Here is a 26,330-nt window from a genome sequence, read left to right as displayed (position 1 = left end):
TATGCATTTACACTGTCCCTCTGCTGCCAGGCTTCAACCCTGTTCTTCTATTACCCAGAGAACACATTTGGTCTGGTTGGAGCAAAACCTCTTGACTCCTTTACTGCAGTGATAATCTATGTGGCTTAGATGTGTTTTTTTTATATTCTTTACTTATCTCATATTGAAGAAAATATTATTTTAACACCAAATATATAACTTTTATACTGCTATAGATGGGACTGAAGAATCTCTCTGCACCCAATGACAGGTGTGCCTCTGTCTTATGATGACATTAATTACGTTGCAATGACTGATCCCACATGGTAATTGGCTGCACTTTGCCGCCTACCTCACAAGAATTTCTACCAGCAATAAAAAGTGAAGGGTCTGGAAATGTCGGACAGGATGTCTGTGTAGGCGGGAGCTTCAACCTGTTAAAAATAATAAATAGGTCAAAGAATATTATACAGATCGTCCTTTAAAGTTAATGTGAAACATACCATGATGTGGTCTATAACATTATGTAATGAGTTGAATGCTATGAAATTTCTTCCCAAAACCATCACATAATATTTCCACCATAAACACACAAGTTATTACAGGTCATTCTACCAAAGAAAAATTTAAGTTTTGGAATGACCAGCTCGCAGCCTAAGCCAATAGAAATGAAGCGTGTACAGTCATGGCCAAAAGTTTTAAGAATGACACAAATATTATATTGTCACATGATCTGCTGCCCTCTGTTTTTTATGTGTGTTTGTCAGATGTTTTTATGACATACAGTAATATAATTGCAATCATATTATCAGTAACAAAAGCTTATATTGACAGTTAGAATGAGTTAATGCAGCAAGTCAATATTTGCAGTGTTGACCCTTATTTAGGACCTCTGCAATTCTCCCTGGCTGCTCTCAATCAACTTCTGGACCAAATCCTGACTGATAGCAGTCCATTCTTGCACAATCAATGCTTGCATTTTCTCAGAATTTGTTGGTTTTTGTTTGTCTCTTGATGATTGACCACAAGTTCTTAATGGGATTAAGATCTCAGGAGTTTCCAGGCCATGGACCCAAAATCTCTATGTTTTGTTCCCTGAGCCATTTAGTTTATGGCAAGGTGCTCCATCATGCTGGAAAAGGCATTGTTGATTGCCAAACTTGGACGGTTGGGAGAAGTTGCTCTTGGAGGACATTCTGGTACCATTCTTGATTAATGGCTGTGTTTTAGGCAAGACTGTGAGAGAGCCGATTCCCTTGGCTGAGAAGCAACCCCACACATGAATGGTTTCAGGATGCTTTACAATTGGCATGAGACAAGCACTCACCTCGTCTTCTCCGAATAAGCTGTTTTCCAGATGTCCCAAACAATCGGAAAGGGGATTCATCAGAGAAAATGACTTTACCCCAGTCCTCAGCAGTCCACTCCCTGTATCTTTTGCAGAATATCAGCCTGTCCCAGATGTTTCTTCTGGAGAGAAGTGGCTTCTTTGCTGCCCTCCTTGAGACCAGGCCTTGCTCCAAGAGTCTCCGCCTCACAGTGCGTGCAGATGCACTCACACCTGCCTGCTGCCATTCCTGAGCAAGCTCTGCACTGCTTGTAGCCCGATCCCACAGCTGAAACACTTTTAAGAGACGGTCCTGGCGCTTGCCGGTCTTTCTTGGGCACCCTGGAGCCTTTTTGGCAACAATGGAACCTCTCTCCTTGAAGTTCTTGATGATGCGATAGATGGTTGACTGAGGTGCAATCTTTCTACCTGCGATATTCTTCCCTGTTAGGCCATTTTGTGCAGTGCAATGATGACTGCACGTGTTTCTTTAGAAATAACCATGGTTAACAGAAGAGAAACAATGATGCCAAGCACCAGCCTCCTTTTAAAGTGTCCAGTGGTGTCATTCTTACTTAATCATGACAGATTGATCTTCAGCCCTGTCCTCATCAACACCCACACCTGTGTTAATGGAGCAATCACTGAAACGATGTTAGCTGGTCCTTTTAAGGCAGGGCTGCAATGATGTTGAAATGTGTTTTGGGGGATAAAGTTCATTTTCTAGGCAAATATTGACTTTGCTAGTAATTGCTGTTAAGCTGATTGCTCTTTATAACATTGTGGAGTATATGCAAATTGCCATTTTAAAAACTGAAGCAGTAGATTTATATTTGTATCATTCTCAAAACTTTTGGCCATGACTGTAGGTAATGCGAGGAAAGCCATCAATATAGCAGAGCTGCTTTATATGGGGAATGGGCTACAGGTCTTCTAAGCTGATAAACAGGACTAGTCAAGAATTACCATAACCATTCAGATGCAGTTATTGCTGCATATGGGGTCATAACAGATCTTGAGATCAGAGGGCCACAGATATGTAATATCGCATCATTTTCCTCAATTAAATGTCTAATATGTTTGACTTCTTGATTTTGTTCTCTTTATTTTTTTTGTGCTCTCATTCTGTTAGGGACATCATTCTCTATGTACTGGTTCAGGTCTTACAGTCACTTCTTTAGTGTATATGGCCTAGTATATATCATCTAGTCTATGGTCTATTATATATGGTCCTAGTACATATGAAGCCAGTTTGATTGCTGGGGGAAATTTGTTTAAATTAGTGAAACAAACAACATTGTAACGAGTAATGTCCTGACATTACTTGAATAAACTTCAGTGCAATACACAGTATTAGGCTATGTTCACACTACATAAAAGTACGGCCGTTGTTGCCCTCAGCAACAACAGCCATACTTTGTACGCTGTGGAACACTGCCTTATTTGCTATGGGATCCCGGCCGGAGCGTATACACATAGTATATGCTCCGACCGGGATCCCATAAGGCGCCGCAAAGAACTGACATATCAGTTTTCTGCGGCCGCAATTCAGTGAATTGCCAGATATCCCTCCGGGAAGGACCTTAGGACTTCACTGCATTGAGCGCTTTCACTAGCAGCCGGCAGTGTTGTCGTTTGGCTGGTCTCCCTGAGTTCAGCAATCTGTTTCTCTTAGCTTATATAGGGCTGTGTCTCAGGAAAAGAGAGACACAGAGAGAGTGGTGTACAGAGTGTAAATACCTGTGACTGGACAACATAAGACAAAGTTAAGCCTTAATAATTTACACATATACTAAAGCTGTGCTTAGGAGAGTGAGACACCTAGTGGCTGAATTGAAAGTCAGCAGTTAACAATACTTGGCGTATTGGGAATTACTTTACTTGGTGGTATAAAGACTAAGGCCTTATTCACACGTTCCGTTATTTACGGATCCGTATTTCCGTATCCGAGTTAGTGCACATTGAAGTCTATTGGGCTATTCACACGATCAGTAGCAGAAATGGATGAAAATCAATCCGTAAAAAAAAAAGACATGTCCTAGTGCGGACCGGGTGCGGACCCATTTTTTTTTTGCGGATCCTCTCATTGAAATCAATTGGTTACGGATTGTTTACGGATTGTAACATGTTGGCATCCGTATTTCCGCAAAAAAAAATCCGGATGAAGTGCATTGAAAAGCAATGAGTAGTAAAAAAATTGAATTACGGAAATACGGATGGAATACGGATGGAATACGGATGTCCAATCCGCAATTTCTCACGGGTTGTTTCAGGACCAGAAAAAAAATACTGAACGTGTGCATAAGGCCTAAGGGAACCACCTGTGGTAGAACACTACATCTGTACCTCATGAACATCAAGGGCATCTCCACCATCTGAGGTGATGGCAGCAGTAACAGGGAAGCCCCAGGGGTAACCATCACCATCTATAACACCTCAGGCAGCAGTAATAGAGAAGCCCCAAAGGGAACTACATGGTCCACCATTACCATCTATGACCTCTGCTGTAGTTTTACCTCAGAAAGAGGGGGAGTTATTACTCTCACTTGGAGCAGGAGAAGAGATGCTATGATGTTTCTTCCTGCTGTCACAATATGGGTTAACACTCATTCGTTCTAGGCCTGTAAACCGTAAAAAATTGGGTATCTCCCATGTACCTCTCCGTTGCGGTATATCACATTGCTCCTGTCCCCGTTCTCATGGAGCAGTAATGCTCCCTCACCTAAACATGCAGGGCTGGCGACATCTGGCCTATATAGAACCTGCTGCTGCTCCTTTGTTTCTATTTTCTGCATATGAACGGCCTAAAATAACTTTGATTTCATGTCCAAGTAACAAACAGTTTTACCTGGATATGAAATAAAAGTTATGTTTTAGCCTGCTGGGCGCCTTGAAGATCTGGATTCCTCACCAATTTAAATACTAGTTTTGTTAAATCAAGAGTTTGGCTGCCGCTGGATAGCCATGCACCCTTCATAGATCATATCGCTGCTACCAGGGCCGTCTTACCCATTGGGCAAGGTAGGCGGCTGCCCGGGGGCCCTTGTGTCCGAGGGGGCCCCGAAAGTCTTTTTGATCCCGCCAGCGCCGAAATAACAGCAGCCGGGGCCTGTGAGAGATCACTATCAGAGGCCCCATGCTGCTGTTACTTCGGCGCTGGCGGGCCGCGGGAGCGGGATCAGCCGGCATCACTTAGTGCCGTCGTACGTCCGGACGCCATCGTGACGTCATCACCCCGCTCTTCATTGGACGGAGGGCCGCAGTGGACGGCCGCACGCTCCGGCCCCGCCTCTCTCCTGTCCACAAGTAGCTGTAGCGTCATCAGGCTTCTCCCCTGCCGCGCTCCTTTACCTCAGGCTGCTGCACGGCCACGGGGGTGAGTATTGTAACCCCCGGAGGATTACTGTGTGTGTTTGGGGCGGGGGATGGCGGTCTGCAGGGATAGTGTGTGGGGGAATAGTGTTGGCGGCCAGGGGGGTTGGCAGTGTGTGTGTGTGTGTGTGTGTGTGTGTAGGAGGAGGAGGATGGGGGTAGTAGTGTGTGTAGAAGGATGGGGGTAATGTGTGTGTGTGTGTAGGAGGAGGAGGATGGGGGTAATGTGTGTGCGTGTAGGAGGAGGAGGATGGGGGTAGTAGTGTGTGTGTGTGTGTAGGAGGAGGAGGATGGGGGTAGTAGTGTGTGTGTAGGAGGAGGAGGATGGGGGTAGTAGTGTGTAGGAGGAGGAGGATGGGGGTAGTGTGTGTAGGAGGATGGGGGTATTGTGTGCAGGAGGAGGAGGATGGGGGTAGTGTGTGGAGGAGGAGGAGGATAGTGGTAGTGTGTGTAGGAGGAGGAGGATGGGGGTAATGTGTGGAGGAGGAGGATGGGGGTAGTGTGTGTAGGAGGAGGAGGATGGGGGTAGTGTGTGTAGGAGGAGGAGGATGGGGTACTGTGTGGAGGAGGATGGAGGTAATGTGTGTGTGTGTGGAGGAGGATGGGTGTAGTAGTGTGTGTGTGTAGGAGTAGGAGGATGGGGTAGTAGTGTGTAGGAGGAGGAGGATGGGGGTAGTGTGTGTAGGAGGAGGAGGATGGGGGTAGTGTGTGTAGCAGGATTCGGGTAGTGTGTGTAGGAGGATGAGGGTATTGTGTGTAGGAGGAGGAGGATGGGGGTAGTGTGTGTAGGAGGATGGGGGTAGTGTGTGTAGGAGGATGGGGGTATTGTGTGTAGGAGGAGGAGGATGGGGGTAGTGTGTGTAGGTGGAGGAGGAGAATGGGGGTAGTGTGTGTAGGAGGAGGAGGATGGGGGTAGTGTGTGGAGGAGGATGGGGGTAGTGTGTGGAGGAGGAGGAGAATGGGGGTAGTGTGTGTAGGAGGAGGAGGATGGGGGTAGTGTGTGTAGGAGCAGGAGGATGGGGGTAGTGTGTGTAGGAGGAGGAGGAGAATGGGGGTAGTGTGTGTAGGAGGAGGAGGATGGGGGTAGTGTGTGGAGGAGGATGGGGGTAGTGTGTGGAGGAGGAGGAGACTGGGGGTAGTGTGTGTAGGAGGATGGGGGTAGTGTGTGTAGGAGGAGTAGGAGGATGGGGGTAGTGTGTGTAGGAAGGATGGGGGTAGTGTGTGTAGGAGAAGGAGGATGGGGGTAGTGTGTGTAGGAGGAGTAGGAGGATGGGGGTAGTGTGTGTAGGAAGGATGGGGGTAGTGTGTGTAGGAGGAGGAGGATGGGGGTATTGTGTATAGGAGGAGGAGGATGGGGGTAGTGTGTGTAGGAGGAGGATGGGGGTAGTGTGTGTAGGAGGATGGGGGTAGTGTGTGTAGGAGGAGGAGGATGGGGGTAGTGTGTAGAGGAGTAGGAGTAGGATGGGGGTAGTGTGTGTAGTAGGAGGAGGATGGGGGTAGTGTGTGGAGGATGGGGGTAGTGTGTGTGTGTGTGTAGGGGAAGGAGGATGGGGGTAGTGTGTGTAGGAGGATGGGGTAGGAGGAGGATGGGGGTAGTGTGTGTGTAGGGGGAGGAGGGGGGCAGATTGGGGTACTGTGTTATTAGGGGGGCAGATGGGGGTACTGTGTGTGTGTAGGGGGGGGTCAGATGGGGGTAGTGTGTGTGTGTGGGGGGCTCAGATGGGGGTAGTTTGTGTGTAGGGGGGTCAGATGGGGCAGTGTGTGTGTAGGGGGGGCAGATGGGGGTAGTGTGTGTGTAGGGGGGGCAGATGGGGGTAGTGTGTGTGTAGGGGGGGGGCATAAGTAATTGTGGTGGTGGCCGTGGGGGGCCCAATTCGCACCTCTGCCCAGGGGCCCATAATGTTAAGACGGCCCTGGCTGCTACAGTGACATAAGCTGTACCACACCTGACGTGGTGTATTGATCAGTGAGTTATGGATACTGGTAGTGGTCCCAGTGATACTGGTCCCTAGTGCTTTTTTTGTATCTTAGATTATTCTACCTATTACTATAGTTCATGGTTGGGGTTGCCCTTACTGGGGTGGTTACTCCATGTGGCAGGAAGAGAGGGAAGGGTGGAATAACGAATAGACTGTCAGCCCCATGAGTCATTGCTATGTCTACAATTGTATATTATTAATGGATTCGTTAACAGTATGGATTTTTTAAACTAGTTTTGAATAAAGGTTATGTTATATGTTATACACTACTCACAAAAAGTTAGGGATATACTGTATATTAGGCCTAAAAAGTTCCAGCTCCAGTGATATTATCTCATGACAGTAGGGAATTTAACTACAAGCAGCAATTATGATTTCCTCATCTCCAGCAATTTAGTGAAAGAAAAGCCGCCCCGAGGTGGGTACACCCCAAACAAGAAGTCAATGTCAAAGGTTCAATAAGAGGTCACAGCACAGTAGGGTTATACTGGAGGTTAAACATGATGGACTTTTGTCTTTTTTTTAACCTCATTAACTATGTAACTGTGTTTTCACGGACAGGAAAACTTTAAGTTAACACAACACTATTGCTTAGGAGAAAGAGTCCTAGAAAACCTAGAATTTAACATTTGTCCGTCCTTACATGACTTATTTTTCTGAAACATATTCATTATTACTTACCTGATATCAAGCTGCGCTCTTTTATTTGCAGGTGTTATGATAACCATGAACATTGTTATGAAGAAAAGCAATAGGACGGCTCCTATTATTGCCCCGGCTGCTGCCAAGGATGATGTGTCCTTTAATGGGTGATCTGCAAGGTAACAAATGAAGGAGCCGAGTCACACTGAATCATTGTAATACCAATCGTTGTTTGGGGTTTAGTCACAATAAACAACTGTAGTTGGTTTTTAAAAAACGTAAAAGTTACATAGGAAAAAAGATGTTTTCTTCCAACAGTGCCTCTATTGTGCCATGACCCAGCCTGGACAACACTACTGTGGGAACATGAGAAACCCTTTACTTCCAGCTTATAGGATTTTCCTATCACCTTTGCAAAAATGTTTTAAGAAACAGGTTGGACATTGTTTACTGCTTCTGTCCTTCTCAATCTATATCAAGGCAACTCCAATGTGATCCAATATGATATTCTGTTCAGGCCTCTGACCTCCCTGCAACAAAGAAGCATTAATGACGAATTTATGGGGTGGGTCACAAATTTAAGGTCTGGTGGGTCACATTAGACAAACCAACAGGTTATGATTTCCCAAGCTATTTGGAAGAAATTATTTTATTGTTCACATGGATCAACATCAGGATATGGAAAAAAACAGCACAAGACTGATGTGATTTGATCCATTGTGTGCAGCTGGGAATTCGGATGTGGGCGCATCCGAAGTCTGCAGAAATGAAGATCACTGCAGTACTGGCCGGAATGATCTTCTCTGACACCGGCTGTTCTGTGACCCGGCTAGGTCACAGAGTGGCCGGTGTCCTACGTCATGTGAACATGGCCTAACTTTGCGTATCGAATAAATCCAGTTTGCTGAATGTTTCCCTGTGTGTAATAAGACATCATGACACATGAATTAACAGGACTGTTTTCTTGTTTTTGATGGAAAACATTCAGATAAGTTTGGAATTTCAATCAATTTATTAAAAATGTATTTTACAATATAATAATAAACATTGCTGAACAGCAAACATCACAGCAAGCACCGACAGCTGCAAGAATAACAAATTATTCATCATAAAAACATAGTTTACTGTAGCAAATCATAAAAAATTGGTAAACTCAACTTTGGGCACATAAAAAAACTTCAGAATCTGAAAATTACATCCTAACACTTACCAGAAGCGCAAGTAAAATATTTTATTTATACTTATAAAAATTCACATTATAATATGCTTTTCTACCCTCCAAATATGTTATTGCAGATAAAATTAAGATCTTAAGACCACTGTTCTCAAAGAGATTTTACAATCGTATACTTCTGTTTTCAACTATTTTAACAGAAGTTTTTATTTGTTTTTTGTTTTTTTGGTTGTTTTTAAAATCATTCAGATCCCTGATAGCAGCAGCAGCAGACGGCATGTAACAAATAGTTATACATACATTCCAAAGTGTAAAAAGCTGAAAAATAAGCCACTTGTTACAAATCTATAAGCACATTATATATAGCCGGCTACAAGAAAAACAACAGGCTTAAAAAAGTACCGAACATAAAGCTACCCAGCAAGTTACAAAAATATAATTTAAAGCCAAATAAATACTTCAGTAAATTGTAGTCATTTACTTGAAGATATCTTGCAGTAGAGGGCTGGTATAAGGAGAGACCCCGAATTCTCAAGGGTTCCTGTAGGTTTGTAAACAATCAACGGCTTCTTGAGAAAATTGTTGTGAACATGTCTATTCAGCAAGATGTCAAAAAGGAACGGTATATTCCCAATCAATATAATGTAATGACTGGTATTTTATTGGTACTGCCATATTCCCTCTACAGTACATATACCAGGACAATTATGGTATTCATACTGTGGGAGTAATATGTGTAAATGAGCCAGTACATCTAAAGTCACATTAAAGGGCCTATCACACTGGAGGATTATCGGCAGAGTGTATTGCAAGAAACTCCTGCAGTCGATAACTGGACTGTGTAAAAGTGACAGTGATCAGCTGAGGACAGGAAAACGCCTTATCCTTGGCTGATCGTGCGGTTAGAGGCTTCAAAATTTATAGTCATCAGCTGCACCTCTCCCTGTGTGGCTGATAATGGTAAAGGCAAACTAACAACACAAATATACATATAGGATATACTGTACATAGAGGATATACATATATCTGTGCTGTCAGTTTCCAGATCACACAGCAGTACATACTTACCTAGTGCACTGCTGCTGTGATCTATCATCCTCTTCTCCAGCTCCAGGCCCTTTAATGCTCTCCTGTCCAGCTGCTGTGTCTTCAGGCCCTGTCTCCTCCAGAATGACTGACAGACGGAGGCAAGGAGTGAAGATACATCGGCTGGAAAGGAGAGCCAAGAACAAGATGTCAGATCACAGCAGCAGGGCACTAGGTAAGTATATACTGCTGTGTGATCTGGAAACTGACAGCACAGATATATACAAATTCCAGACCCCAATATATACATATCCCAGAACCCAATATATGTATATCTGTGCTGTCAGTTTCCATGGCAAGGATACACAGTTTGTTTGTGCAGCCTGGCTGGTTGAATTGTCGCACCGTGCAAATGAGTGCGGATATCTGTGATCTGCCCACGGCCGACAAGTAAAATGACCTTTATACTTTGTTATCTGCAGATTCATTGAACTCAATATGCAATCCTAGGCATCAGATACACAACCCTCACTGATGATAAACCTTGAGTATCATCGATAAAAGCAAAACACCAACTTCTTCTAGTAAACATAAAGATACTAGGATGGTTTAATAGTATCAAAGATTTTAGCAAATAAAAAATATTTACTCCAGGTAAGATAATGAGTTACAAGGTCTGGAAGACAGGAAGCAGGAAAATATTTTACTCTATGTAAAAGAATGCAAAAAACACAAATCAGGCCTCAAAATCGGTTTTACAAATATCTGAGAAGTTTTTTTTTTATGGATATGGGAAACATTTACCAAACTACATATATAATATATTCCTCTAACACAAGGAGGCGTCAGTAGATTTTACAATATGGTTTTTCCAAAGCTGCAATAGTGTTCAGTAAAATCAAACAATGAGCATATAATAGGTTAGATAGGTGGGAGCTATATACAAGCACTTACACTATTCACAGTATAGTAGTGATGTGAGCAGAATCTAGACAATAAATGACAATAGTGAGTGGTGGCAAATGCACATAGAGGTAATGATTTGTGTCCGGCCAATATGGCCTATACAATCACTTTTAGAAGAGAATCCATCGGAAATTGGCTGAAAAGGCTTTTTGATCAAGTCAGACAAAACAGATCCAAGATAAATAATCTGCAGGATCTAAGACAATCTCCGTAATGAAATAAGACATGATACACAGCTGCCTCCATCTGAGATCACCTGGGGATTAGAGAAGCCGACCTCCAGAAATCATCCGAACCCCTTGAAGTTTCAGACCTGTCTTTGTGCTAGGGATCTATTTTCTATGGAACTTATCACATCAACAACATAGAAGCGACAATGATTTCCATTTATCTTACATGTTCATAGAATTAAGTGCAATTCCACTTTTTCTCATTGTGACTGTAAGGCCCTCAGGGTCGGCTCCTCACCTATACATTGTACATTGCATCTGAGGAGGCAGAGCTGTTTTGTGTCCACAGGAATCATTGTGAATGTAAAACACAAGGTCCGTCTCTACAGCAGGTATAGCGCTGCAGACACTGCAGATTCATCACTGCAGATACATTTTGCAATCTGTCTTACTGTATCCGTTTTGAAAAACGTACAGGAAACTGTGGTCAGCCACGTTTTTGTGTACGTTACAAAATGTAAAAAAGAACAGTCCTTTTTTTTATAATGTAAGTCAATGGAGAACAGATCACGTATGGCATCCAACAGCATCAGTTTTAACTATGATACATACATACATACATGGCCATATTCACATGGTGTATAACACCGGCCGTTCTGTGACCCAGCGGGGTCACAGAATGGGCGGTACTGCAGTACTGGCCGGATGATCTTCATTTCTGGTGATTTCGGATGCGGGCGCACACAGTGTGAGCCTGCATCCCAATTCACTGCTGCACACAATGGAACGTGCGGCCGGAGCTGCACGATCCATTGTGTGAACTGACATGGCCTGTGTGGCCGCTATTCAGTGAATAGCGGCCACAGAAAACTGACACGTCAGTTTTTCGTGTGGCCGGAATCCGCAGGGAATACTGTGTGTATATGTTCCGGCCAGGATTCCATTCATTCCAATACAACATATGTTTAGCATAAAGATTTATGCAAAACACTTTGGGGGACATGTATCAAGTGGCTTTTCTTTGTTTTGTGCGGGGTCCACAGAAAGGACGGGACACAGGACAGAAAGGACGGGATACAGGACAGAAAGGACGGGACACAGGACAGAAAGGACGGGATACAGGACAGAAAGGACGGGATACAGGACAGAAAGGACGGGATACAGGACAGAAAGGACGGGAAACAGGACAGAAAGGACGGGATACAGGACAGAAAGGACGGGACACAGGACAGAAAGGACGGGATACAGGACAGAAAGGACAGGACACAGGACAGAAAGGACGGGATACAGATTAAACATCTTAAATGTAAGGAGCTCTCACTAGAAGTGGAAGATTATGTTTAGCTCCAACATTTTATTTTCATTTATATAAGCTGTAAAGCTCTTGTATTGTGTTGCAAAGAGAAGGACAAGTCGGCGACAATCATGAATTTCATTGTTTTATGGTGGATGGATGTAATGTAATAAGGGTATGTCCACATCTAGTTTTTGGCCGCACGTCGGGCTACTCGTCAGGATTCTTTTTTCACTGATTTCTGACGTGTAGCCCGACGTGCGGCCAAAATCGAGATGTGAACATACCCTAACATGGCATCTTTCCCTGCTTGCTGGGTACAGTTCAGACTAACACATTTGGGGGAGGAATTCATTCTCTATCTTTGTTTTTTTTTAACCATTCTACAGGTAATGTCTATGCTGCGAGTAACATAATGAGTCTGTATAGTCATAGCGCCAGCACTATCACACATCCTCAGATTATTACATAGAAACATTCATGGCATTTTGTAGATTTGCTTTCATCACTTCTATACTGAATGTCATGAAAAGGAGCGCGCCATCTGTAGAGCCGGGGTTGTGGAATAACCAGGTGAGAGTCGAGAGGAAATACAGCAGTTTGGACATCAATAGTATTTTTGCAATTCTCTTCAGTTTTATGTTCACACAACGTATGGCCGCACTTTGGCCTCAAAAAACATTGTGTGAACATTTCCTTAAACTAAAGTAAAAAGGCAGCAAAACGTTAAAGCTAACGACTATACATCCACAGTCCTGACAAAAAGCCCCAGGATGGCTTCCATGTGTCCCATTACAGTCATATTCCAATATATAGGTCTATACGTCAATATAACAAAGTATCCAGAGATCTATTAAGCAGATCACAATGTTTTTCTCCTAAGTAGAAACAAAAGTCCAAAATAACACTGCACTATATCCATGAATGTAATGTGGTTCTGTGGTAGCCGCAAAAGAAGAACTTACAGCTATTGGGCTATGCGCAATTTTTAAAACTTGTGTCTCCTTAGGTGGCAGAGCGGCTAGGTTACACGATCTGCAGATTGACATTGCTGACAATGCTGAGAATGAAACACAAGACAGGACACAGGGCACTAAGAAAGGACAGGACATAGGACAGGACACAGGAGAGGACACAATACAGAAAGGACAGGACACAGGACAGGAAAGATGACAGGATCCAGGATGGGACAGGACAGAAGACAGTACAGGACGCTGGTTGACCTCAGGGAGATCAACCAAAACACCGCAGAGACACCATCACGTGTCTCAACGTCAGTGTATTCTAGAACATTGCCCCCTGGGAAATCGAATATGCAAAAGAACACTGCAGAGACACCATCACATGTCTCGACGTCAGTGAACTAGCCAGACCTTCCCTCCGGGAAGGAACAACCAAGCCAAAGCGTTCTCCAGTCAAGGAAACCACCTCAGCAAGGTATCCATCCACAGACAGCCGTTTCGGGGTTTTTGCCCCTCATCAGTGTGGAGTAGGTTTCTGGCTAGTGGGAGCAATGACTAGTAAGTGCATGCAAAAGGACGCTGGTTGACCTCAGGGAGATCAACCAAAACACCGCAGAGACACCATCACGTGTCTCAACGTCAGTGTATTCTAGAACATTGCCCCCTGGGAAATCGAATATGCAAAAGAACACTGCAGAGACACCATCACATGTCTCGACGTCAGTGAACTAGCCAGACCTTCCCTCCGGGAAGGAACAACCAAGCCAAAGCGTTCTCCAGTCAAGGAAACCACCTCAGCAAGGTATCCATCCACAGACAGCCGTTTCGGGGTTTTTGCATGCACTTACTAGTCATTGCTCCCACTAGCCAGAAACCTACTCCACACTGATGAGGGGCAAAAACCCCGAAACGGCTGTCTGTGGATGGATACCTTGCTGAGGTGGTTTCCTTGACTGGAGAACGCTTTGGCTTGGTTGTTCCTTCCCGGAGGGAAGGTCTGGCTAGTTCACTGACGTCGAGACATGTGATGGTGTCTCTGCAGTGTTCTTTTGCATATTCGATTTCCCAGGGGGCAATGTTCTAGAATACACTGACGTTGAGACACGTGATGGTGTCTCTGCGGTGTTTTGGTTGATCTCCCTGAGGTCAACCAGCGTCCTTTTGCATGCACTTACTAGTCATTGCTCCCACTAGCCAGAAACCTACTCCACACTGATGAGGGGCAAAAACCCCGAAACGGCTGTCTGTGGATGGATACCTTGCTGAGGTGGTTTCCTTGACTGGAGAACGCTTTGGCTTGGTTGTTCCTTCCCGGAGGGAAGGTCTGGCTAGTTCACTGACGTCGAGACATGTGATGGTGTCTCTGCAGTGTTCTTTTGCATAGAAGACAGTACAGGACACAGAACAATACAGAGGACAAGACAGAGGGCAGGACATAGGACATTACAGGACACAGGACAGGACACCCAGCAGGACACAGGAAAGGAAAGGACAGAACACAGCTATTCATAATGGCACAAAATCAACAGGAGATATATTCAAGGTTTCTAGAGCACCATCATTTCTAGGCACTTAGTCCATCATAGCACATATTTCTAAAAATGTTTGCAGATGAAAGTCACTTAAATGTGTAATAAAATGGCCTGAAAACGTACTGATAAAAACAGTGGACAGTGCAGGGCACACAACTGTACCAAGTTTCATCTACGTTCAGAATTAATCCCATGTTTCCTATCTTTACCGTTACATAGGCACATATTGCCAAGGACTGGTAAAGTCTACACAGATAGAATGTTAAAGGGAACCAGTCACTAAGAAACTGCCCCACTGCCATAAATGTAATTCCTGAGAGCGTTATTTCGATGGCCTTTGTAAGTCTTACCTATGTAGTTGTCAGGGCGGTCCTCTGCTGGTAATAGTCAATGCTTGTGGGAAAACTATTCGTTATTTACGCCACCCTGAAAGTGTCGGCATACAGAAGCCTGCAGGCCAGAGGGGCCATCCCTGAGCACCGATGCTCCCCATTATTTTCCTGCCAATGATTGCTACTTAAAAGCAGAGGACCGACCTCATGACTACATAGGTAAGACTTGCAAAGTACACTCACAGGGATTACATATATGGCTGGAAGCAGTACTAGGGGCCATAGCGGGACATATATATAGCTGCGGGACGATTTCTTAGTGATTAGTTCCCTTTAAGGGGAAGCGAGTACGAGGTACAGTATTGTAACTGAGCAAATACATAAAACTACTTCCCATTGATTTGGCAGTATAGTATGTTAATATATGGTTTTTCATACTGTACAGTGCATTGTCAGCTAAATGTTCTTCACTAAGAATATCTGCTAAAAAATGCCAAATGCCATAAAGTCCACAAAAATTTAAAAAAATTACAACTTCCTTCACCTCCCTTATAACAGTGGTGGAAGCTTTTAAAGGTACTACCGCCGCAGTCCACAATCTGCCCCTGGCCAGATTAGTCAGGGTGGTAGCCCCGCCCCTAGTACAACAAAATGCCTAAATAGCATAAAGATTAATACTCCTAATAGCAGGGTAAGAAACTTCCCTAGATCCTTAGTGCCCTGTACACATTAGAGAGATATAGAGCGAGATTTTCCTTTAAAGTTCTACCTGTCGTTATAACTTTCAAAACCTAAATCAACGTCAGATGTCATATAAAGCATGTTTGCAATTTACAATTATTTTTTTTTTTTTTTAGTTATCATGGAAAACAAGGCACTTCCTCTCTTTAGTCTCCTTTTTTTCAAAGAGTCTAACCACAGAAAGTCCAGGTCATCTACGCTCACAGAGAAGGCACTCATGCAATTGATAGACACATTGAGCCGTGACTCTCTGTACTGGCCGGGACTTCATGTGTTTGGTCTTTTTTTTTTTATCAACCAGCACAAGCCTAAAAAGCTTCAGGAGACTGGACCTGGATACAGTAAGTATAGCTGTTATATAGGATGTCTTCAGGAGACTAGACCTGGATTTCTGGTAAGTATAGCTCTTATATAGATTGTCTTCAGGAGACTGGACCTGGATACAGTAAGTATAGCTGTTATATAGGTTGTCTTCAGGAGACTGGACTTGGATTTCTGGTAAGTATAGCTGTTATATAGGGCGTCTTCAGGAAACTGGACCTGGATTTCTGGTAAGTATAGCTTTGTTATACAGCATTAATAAAAATAAAAAAAAAAGAATGTAAATTGCAAACTTGCTTTATTTCACATCTACTGTTGATTTAGGTTTTGAAAGTTATCAGTTTGGCTAAGGTTATGACTATACACAACAAGGGGCACATTTACCAAGAGGCGACTTTTTGAATCAATAAGAAATCTGCATTGTTAGATATGAGACTGAGGGCTGGTATGAGGCCGGGGGTTCTGCTCTTTCTGAAGGTGATAATCCCTACCAATGTTCCTGAAGGGTCCAGCACAGACAGGGAAGCTTTCGCCAATTCATCTACACCAACACACAGGGATTCTTTTCTGTAAGAGCAGTGAGGCTATGGCGTTCTTGGCCAGAGGAAGTCATCAAGATAAATTCACTAAAACATAAGGGCCTGAAATTTCTGAAGAGTATTAAGATGTAACAAAGAATAACAGTGGACGGATGTCTATATACAGCCTTACAAACTGTTACTAATCCCCTATTAGCACCAGACATATAGAAGGGCACATACGTAAGCTGTACCCCCACATGTCATGTATCCCCCACAAGTGCTTTACCCCCACACCCTGTATGCCCACAGGTGCTGTACAGTCCACATGTCCTGTATCCCCCACATATCCTGTATCTCTCACAGGTGCTGTACCTCCCACTTGTCCTGTATCCCCACAGGTGCTGTACAGTCCACATGTCCTGTATCCCCCACATATCCTGTATCTCTCACAGGTGCTGTACCTCCCACTTGTCCTGTATCCCCACAGGTGCTGTACAGTCCACATGTCCTGTATCCCCCACATATCCTGTATCTCTCACAGGTGCTGTACCCCCCACTTGTCCTGTATCCCTCACAGGTGCTGTACCCCCCATATGTCCTGTATCCCCCACATATCCTGTATCCCTCACAGGTGCTGTACCCCCACATGTCCTGTATCCCTCACAGGTGCTGTACCCCCCACATGTCGTCTTGCCTTACATTAATGACATGTGAACCACTGTGGGGGTCTCAGTTTTAGTTCTACTAACTCCAGTGTTCCCATGTGAAGGTACTCTAACTTAGGGAACACACTCTAGGACACCCCAAAAAACTCCTCCTGTGGCGTTTCAGAGCGCATCACAAACCTCATTGGTGCTGCTGCATAGTTAAAGGGACACTGTCACTTAAAAAACAAACAACTTTTGACATATTGTAAAGAATCTTGTAATACAGCTTGACTGGTCAAGGACTGGGTGCTCAGACACCCACTGATCATTCACTCATGCTTGGAGAAGCACCCGCTAAGCATGTTCTCCCCTCAGCTGGCGCCTCTAGGAGATGGACTTCTATAGTAAGTCTATGGAGTCCGTCTTCTGCAGCTAGAAAAGAGACGGGGAGAGAAGCGCTCAGGAGCGCACTTCTCCCGGCTCATTCTAGTGGTCAGTGGGGTCTCAGCACCCAGGATCCAATTGATTAAAACTTTTAACATGGATGTCTCTACAGTGGCAGACCCATGCACTGGTGATAAAACCTTAACCAGCATTCCAGTATCACGTAATACAGCAATGGTGGAAAAGAATACAGGAAGGCGGTGAACGGCACTTAGTTACAGCTCAGCATTATTCACATGATCAGTGTGGGGAGGTGAGGAAAACACATTATTTTATCAAGAGGGAATCGGTGTAAAGTGACAACGATCAGGTTCAGGGGCACAAAGGTGGGTGGGGGGGGGGTAAACTAAGACAAGATGTAGAGGTGAAATATACATATTTACATCTATTTTATAGTTACTGTTATGACAATTCTCGTCTAAATTTTCTTTAAAAAAAACAACAAATTTCAGGGTCGCCTTCAAAAATGCTTCAATGGTGGTAACCAATCCCCATACAGGATCCAATGATAGCTGTTTATAAGCAATAATATTTATAAAGCACCTGATCAACTGCACGGAAATATATATGGAAATGGCTTCTCTAAGTTATCAGTATGTTGGGGATAAGATGGAATCGTGCACATACTAAATGCTTGAGGAGAACTGAAAAAAGGGGAAACGAAAACCTTGTGGCTGCTTTACAACTAGAGATCCTTGTTTAATATTCTATTTATAAAAAAAAAAGTCATCAATGCACAAAAACAAAGAATTAAATAACATTGCAACTCTGATCTCCACCATCTGGTCGCTCAATGCTAGAAGCGTTAAAACGTGTATTTTCTTGAGTGAAATACTAAACATACAGCACGTCGTCTGAGCTGTAGAAAAAAGTACAAAATTGCTAAAAAACACTTTACAAAAATAAATTGTGTCCTTGAATGTGGTGAAGCATCGAACACACAAATTTTCGGATTGTTCTTTTAAGTGCTCCTAAGGGTGACTATGATAGCAGCATTGTTTCCTATCCATACTATTCTACAGGCCATAGCAGAAAATGGATATGAACGAGTTCTCATATTATTATCTACATTGAGTTTTCCTGTATTGAGGCACCAGCAAGAGCCATTATATAAAAGACTCCAGTACAGCGCAGAAGTAGCAAAAGCTCGACTGCAAAACACCTCTGCTGCTACCGCCAGGTTACAGATAGGCTCTTGTCCCATTCACTTGCTTACCGGAAATTTGCTATTCTAATAAATCAGTTCTTCAAAATTTTACATTTATATACATCGCTTAGATCTGTGAAGGTTCAAGAAATATGACTGATCTAAAGATATGGTAAAATAAGAAGAAAAAAAAAAAAGATCAGAAATGTAAAGTTGACAATCATGTAGCTGAACGCACATCAGTCCGCCGCCGGCCGTCTCTACACGTACCACTCCCTCCTGGATATCACTGAACCGTCCACATGAGAAACTAAGTCATCTTCATTGTCGAAGTTCTGGTTGTACCGGGACACTACCGGCATGTTTTTTTCAGTATAATTGTTGACTGGTCTATCGAATTGCTCCTGATATCGGTTATAGCTAACAATATGGTTCCAATCCGAGCTGTCATCATCGTGGAGATATTCATTATAAATATGATCACTACTTTTAATGTCAATATCCTTCTTCAGGCTGTCGGGAAACGGATCCAGATCTTCTGGTTGTAGGACATCAATCTGAGACTCTTTCTGCATATCAGAAGGAGGAATGTAGCTCTTGGTAAAGTAATCCCCCCGGAAAGTCTGTTTTCTTTTGTGGTATATGACGCCAATCAGCACAATTAAAAGAATTAAAAAAAGACATCCGCCAACGACGCTGCCAATAATGGTGCCAAAATTTCCATCCTGTAAAGTTGCCATGGTTGAAGCTGGAATATGAAATTTTCTGGAGGACGTTGTTAACTCTGCATCAAAGGCTGAATGGGTCTGAGGGATGGTAGGAGGTGCAGTGGTAACAGGAGGATCTAATGGAAGCAGAAACGGACAAAAGAGAAAACAGTGTCAGTATATGCTAGGAACTAAGATCGATAATGACAATGAACAAAGTAAGTATACTGGACATGCTCACACACAAAAACCAAGGGCATTGGTGGAGATGAACGTGATCGGTAAGGCCTTTTTATATTAGGTAGTATATTATATTAGTTATGCAGCCTTTAATCTGCCTGTGTCTGCAGCTCTGTACCTGATACTGACCTGACAGATTCCCTTTTCTGTATCATGTTTTAGCCTCCAGTGCCCTGATCCCAATGGTTTATTTGCGAGTGGGGATCTGATAGGTTGGCGCTCACTTCCCCCCTATTTATTGTGCTGTGTAATATGCCTGTATTATGACTGTGACCTGTAGAAGCATCATCCACTTTATATCAGTATAACTGTGAGCATAAACTAAACCTTAGGTTTATCAGAACAAAATCAGTGGAAATATTGTAAATTAAAAAAAAATTCTTTGGTTTCTAAAGGCGACTAATGAAAGGAGAAGGTGCGAGGAATAACCAAGGACCCATCTCTCCATCCTCCTGTGTCTAGAGGCTGCGGAGCATTCTCAATCTATTTCTTCAAGCCGACATATTGTAATATAACAGGAGATGATTGGTGCAAATCATAAAGAGCAAATGACAGAGCTAAAGCTAAAGCAAAAGCTAAATGTGAGATAATCTGAACAGACGTGTATCTCATATTTATACCAGGGATTTATTTGTCATTAAAAAACATTACTGATCAGTATTTAGAATTGGCCAAAATGGCTAAAGGACCTGCAGCCCCTCCTGATATGCGGCCCCTCCTGACATGCAGCCCCTCCTGACCTGCGGTCCATGCTGACCCGCGGCCCCTCCTGACCCACTGCCTCTCCTGACCCGCGGCCTCTGCATTCTAGAAATAATTACAGGGGTGGATATGGGGCTAAGCGGCATTGCTATGGCCTATGAACACTTTATATGGAAATGTATGGATTCCATCGCTGTCGGCTGCTTCTCTGCATTAGAACCATTGAGAAGGCAGCTTGGTGGTTAATATTTTGCAGCCATTGTCATTATCTAACATGAAGGTCACAAAGCCAATAAGTATGGAACAGGTAAGAGAATGCATAAGAGGTTATCTATGTGATGTTACAGGAGGTTAGGGGACATAAAGTAACATTAGTAAAAGATGTGAACCAAGACTAATAAACAATCTAATGAGCTTTATTGATTTCATTTGCACAGTATAAAACCAGAAGACATAGAGCTACGGCCATACACCATGACCGTGTCCGGCAGCCATGGCGTCACCGCCGAAAGAATGGAACGTCAGAGCGAACTAATAGCAATAGTCACAACTACTGACACAAGGTTCATTGTAATCGCCATAGTCTCTCACATGTCTCTTATGTTACTGTCTACTACATCTTTTTCCATGAAAAGCTCAGAATACAAACATATAGTATAATAAAACACATGGGCCAACATACTATGGTTCAAAGTTAAAGTCATGCTCAAAGTTCCTTCCTCCCTCCCATACTCTCTCCCCTTACAGCTAGAGTTATACAGTATATATAGCCCAGAAATTCATTGATTTATTGTTGAAACATTTTTTTTTTAACCTATTTCCTTTTTTGTACATTATTAACTGTACTTCACCATCTTCTGATCACTTTTCTGTTTTTCTGTCTAATGGATGATGTTTTGCATCACGGACTGTAGTTTTTGTTGATGACCTTTTGATCACTTTTTATTCCAGTGTTTTTCCGAGATGCAATAGGATCAGCAATTATGGACTATTTTTGGGTAATTTTTGCATTAACGTCACTGATGTGCAGGATCAGTAACAGGGTATTTCTGGACGTGACGTCACTATTTTTTTTTTTTTTTTGCTGTTTTTCATTGGGAAAATGGGGGTATGAATCTTTAATTGGGGAGGGATTTTAGATTTTTTCCTTATATTTTAAAACCTTTTTTTTTTTTTTTTTTAGAATAAACTTTTTTTTAATGAATACTCTGCTAGTACAGCCTGCCACAGGCAAACTACACCAGCGCAAAGGCCCGAAGGCTTAGCAGAGGCCTGGGGATGCCAAGACAGCTGGTTGGCACTCCCATGATTGCATCATGGGGGTGTGGGGCACTGAACTAACAATAATCTCCTAAATTAGTCATCAGCAATGGGTGCCATCTGCAAATTGTAACCTGCTGGGTATGACTTGGGCTCCACATACTCCTCACTCGATCTAAGCCATACAGGAACGGTACATATAAAAACAAGTGCACTTTGACTAAGAAATGATACCTGTGCTCCATCTTATTTACTAAAAGCTGAGAGATACAACACTACCAGGCTAAGATTCTTTTCTGTTTTCCTTCATTTCTATATTGTTTTTATGTACGGAACTTTGAGCCAGAAAAGGATTTAACATCAGGACATCACCCATGTACAATAATTTCAGTATATCTTTATGCTTTATGGCATCTGATCCTCGTATTACTCTGCTTCACGCCTATTAAATAGCAGAGTAATTTAAGGACATGAGCAATGGTGCTGTAAGCCTTCCATTAATATCTTGCTAAATAATGTAGACTCTTAGGAGACAGTGACACGTCGGCTAATATTCATGAGCCCGCATGCAGCTAATTTAATCTAAAAATGAAACTGTCTTCAAATCTATGAAGATCTTTTCATCTGATCCCACTTTCCTATCATCTCTAACGGCCGGTGGGGAGATACCAGAGGTGACAGCGGTTGCTGGATGGACTTGGTTTCTGGAAATAAAGATAAATCATTGGACATTATAAGATTTATCATCAAAGGATTGTGTTTTTATTTTTTTTTTGGCAAAGATTTTTTAGAAAGGGTCATTTAATGCAAGGAAAAAAATATTTTTCTTGAGGTCTTTGAAAGCTGCTCACATCCTAGACACCTGGGCCTGGCAAAAAGGGGATTTTATGTTCTTATGTTATTACCATGAGAGGACAGACCCCCTTTAATGTTTTTGACCTGATAAATTTTAAATAATAAAAAAATCTTGAAACCTTATAGAACTCTATAATATACGAGGCATTCATGCAAAAAAAAATAAAAAAAAATATAAGGTGTCCAAAAAGCTGAGGGACAAGTATTGTTTGCACATGTGTAGGCAGATCTATCCATATAAAAACAGAACATCAGTCACTCAACCAACAGGTCTCACGGAGCTGAATTCTATGGTTCCTTATCCAACATAGTCATCATCACTGTTGGAGTGTCTGAGAGAGAGTGGAGTACCCAGAAGTGTCCACCAGGTGGCAATCCAATCCTATTACATGAATGTCTACTAACACCAGCAAATAGATGCAATGAGTCTCAAACAATTAACCCACAAAACCCAGTATGATCATCTAGCAGAAAGGCCAAACCCTCTCCCTGGCCTCCAGCAATAGAAACAGGAAGCGTCGGGACAATGTTGTTCTAAGGAAGCGGGCAATAGTAGAGAAACTTTTCCTTATTCAACTTGAAAGGTCTGAGTGCTCGAGTAATTGTAAAGTGAGCCTGTCCAAGATGGAGCCTTTTTTATATGGTAATGAGGGACAGCCAGCCTGTCCCTTCTAATTAGAATAATAATTTTTAAAATGTTTTATTTATTTATGTAATATTTTTTCTTTTATTAATATTAGCAGAGCACCACCTCAATATTTACTGGGGGGTGGGGGGTGGCCAGGGCAGATCACTGCACTGAGGGTGGTAGGGTGGGCTACCTTAGACACCAAATTTATTATTTTTTTTGTTTGGAAAAGCTTTTATTGTGAGACGGATTTATTTATATTTTAAAGAACTTATATATTTTTCTTTTTTACACACATTTATTGGCACTTCTATGAGCAATACAGACAGGCTGAATAAATCCCTGATGTCAGACACAGGCCTTGGGCTACCTGGACATCAGATCGGCTCCCCGTGTGGAGCAAAGCCCCCCACCAGACCACCAATGAAGCTATGGGAAAGCCGTATAAATATTGCTGTCAGTTTTGACAGGGGCATCTAAATGTTTAAATAGCCAGCTATAAGTAGCTACTGAGCGCAGTGCGGACACAACTGTACGCCATGGTGTAAGAAGGGCTAGATATAAAAAAAAATTGATTTACACAATAGGTTGTTTAATGATGACATATTCTCATTAACCCTTAGAGGACCGGGCCAATTTCAATTTTTGCGTTTTCGTTTTTTCCTCCTTGTGCTTAAAAGGCCATAGCACTTGCATTTTTTCACTTACAGACCCACATGAGCCCTTATTTTTTGCGCCACTAATTGTACTTTGCAATGACAGGCTGAATTTTTTCATAAAGTATACTGCGAAACCAGAAAAATATTCAATGTGTGGTGAAATTGAAAAAAAAAACAAAAAATGCATCTCTTTCATTTGAAGGGTATTTGTTTTTACGCCATTCGCCCTGGGGTAAAACTTGTTACATATGTTCCTCAAGTCGTTATGATTACAACGATATGTAACATGTATAACTTTTATTGTATCTGATGGCTTGTAAAAATTTAAAACCAGTGTTAACAAATATACGTTCCCTAAAATCGCTCCATTCCCACGCTTATAGCGCTTTTATCATTTGGTCTGTGGGGGTGTGTGAGGTGTCATTTTTTGCGCCATGATGTGTCCCCAAGGGGGACTTCAAGTATAAGTGCACTGATCTCTCATTGCGATCTATGCAACATCCTGGGGGGGGGCAATCTACGCCACTAGACAGTAGGGAACAGCTGCATCAGGTAATCGGATGCAGCTGTCATCTTTGACAGCTGCATCCGATTATCTAATTAGCCGGTACGGTGTTCGGACCGTGCCCGCTAATAGCCGCGGTCCCAGGCTATATGTGGCACCCCGCTCTGAACACCTGTGGGTGGCCCTGGATGTACGTCCATGGTCGCCTAAGGGTTAATGAGACTCTGTCAGTAGGTTTATGGTGTAATATCTCAGGGTAGCATAAACTAGTGACAGAGAAGCTGAACAGAATGATGTATCACTTACATTGTTCTGTGCAGCTGATTCAGAGGTATCCTCCTGAATAACATGCACAATAAGTAGTCCTCTCCATTATGTGTATGAGCCCAGTAGTCCTCATTATTCATGAGAAGCAGAAAACTCCACCCACCAGCTTTTGATTGGCAGTTATTTATCCATGCTGTGTATAGGCAGTCAGCTGTCAATCAGCAGCTGGAAGGCGTGGGAGGGGTGTGGCAAGAATCCTATTCTCCTGCATATCAGGGGAACGGTTGAACAGAATGATGTAAGTTATACACCGATCTGTTCAGCATTTCTGTCACTAGTTTATGCTGCCCTTATTTAAGACAGCATAAACTTAGTGACAGATTCCCTTTACGCTGTGAGGTCACCACTGTTACCAATGGAAACCAGCAGAACTTTGAAAGTAGCTGCATATATAAAATAAGCTGTTCACTCTAACTGCGTCTACTAAATAACACTGTAAGAAGGGGACATGCAGCGAGCGGGTGCACTCAGTATACCTGGGTCATTCAGCATAGTATACAGTATAGCAAAAGAAGGAATGATAGCAAGACAAATAGACACAATACAATGTATATTATATATATATATATATATATATATATATATATATATATATATATATACACAGATGTAGCCGGGCTTAACATGAGTTTCAGCCAGGGTTAACTTGATCACAAGTGTGTCAAGGAGCCATGTTAAGTCAATGAGAAAGTTGAGTTAAATGTGTTATTGTGATCAAGTTAACCCTGGCTACAACTCATGTTAAGCCCGGCTACATCTGTATATATATATATATATATATATATATATATATATATATACACAATATAATATATACAGTCCTCTCCATGGCGCACAGCTATTTCCAGTTCAGGGAGCAGGAACGGTGCTGGGCTGTTTGTCAGTAGCGCACACACTACTCCCTCCATGCCATGTCTACAACTACACAATAGTCCTATCTTCTATACAAAATAAAAAAAACTTAATACATATTATATATGACATATATAACTGACATCACTATGACACAAGTAGATAAAATTCAATGTACTGTATATAATATAATATAGTATATTATATACGGTATATATATACACACACAAACACAATTTAATGTATATAACATATATACACAATACAATGTATATAATATATACAATATACACAATACAAGGTACATAACATATACACTCAATACAATGTACATAATATATATACAATACACTATAAACAAAGCAACTTACCTAAAATAGTGATGATCTTTTGGTCACTTTTGGACCCCAGAGCATTGGCCACTCTGCACAGATAGGTCCCTGAAACATTGTGCGTTAGAGGGTGCGGGAAAAGTAGTGAATTATTGACAGATATTAATCCGTCCGGCCACACGCCATCTAACCTGTATTAATAGAAGTTACAGAAATGTTGATGCAAGGAGATGGATGGAAAATATCCACATTTATTAGACGTTAAAGAAGGTAATTATTCTCTTACTGTCACATGGTTTAGGATGCTGTAATCCGCTATGATATATGTTTATATGGGGGAGGGGGGCAGTCAGTCTGTATTAGCAAACAGATCCCCGTCTATTAGTATCCAGTGATCACAGATTGTTACATGGACCTTATTACTGTATAAATGGTGGAAGATAAAGAGGAGATAAGTACCATCCGGAGGCTGCGGCAGCCGCTTATCACCCCCGTCCCTCTCATCATCCGAAAGTCAATCTTATGGAGGGAGAGTGACTGTCAGACAACGCCTGTGGATGTTACATGGTTTCTGGTCATCCTTCATATATATTAGGGCGATTGACTGAAATGTGATTTATAAGGGCGACTTATTAGAATAAGACAACAGATTGGTTAGTACAAAGAGCATTCAAGCTCAACGACAGC

The 26,330-nt window shown here is 42.5% G+C and overlaps 1 protein-coding gene across 3 annotated transcripts in view; it reads right to left on the bottom strand.

Annotated features, from left to right (window-relative positions):
* NECTIN3 (nectin cell adhesion molecule 3) overlaps nucleotides 1-26,330 on the bottom strand; it is an 80,820-nt gene that overhangs the window by 8,805 nt on the left and 45,685 nt on the right. For 2 of the 3 annotated variants that reach the window (XM_069971502.1, XM_069971503.1), the window contains exons 5-6: nucleotides 25,683-25,834; nucleotides 18,098-19,420 (exon numbers count right to left, since the gene is read on the bottom strand). In XM_069971502.1, coding sequence (XP_069827603.1) covers nucleotides 18,837-19,420; nucleotides 25,683-25,834 — 736 coding nt within the window. In that variant the 3' untranslated portion in view covers nucleotides 18,098-18,836. Of the gene's footprint in view, nucleotides 1-331; nucleotides 414-7,338; nucleotides 7,472-18,097; nucleotides 19,421-25,682; nucleotides 25,835-26,330 lie in introns of those variants that run through there. The other variant, XM_069971504.1, reaches the window with a different exon arrangement.

Source organism: Dendropsophus ebraccatus, chromosome 5, assembly GCF_027789765.1.
Source record: "Dendropsophus ebraccatus isolate aDenEbr1 chromosome 5, aDenEbr1.pat, whole genome shotgun sequence".
Lineage (NCBI taxonomy): Eukaryota > Metazoa > Chordata > Amphibia > Anura > Hylidae > Dendropsophus > Dendropsophus ebraccatus.
This window is presented reverse-complemented; position numbering and strand designations above follow the sequence as displayed.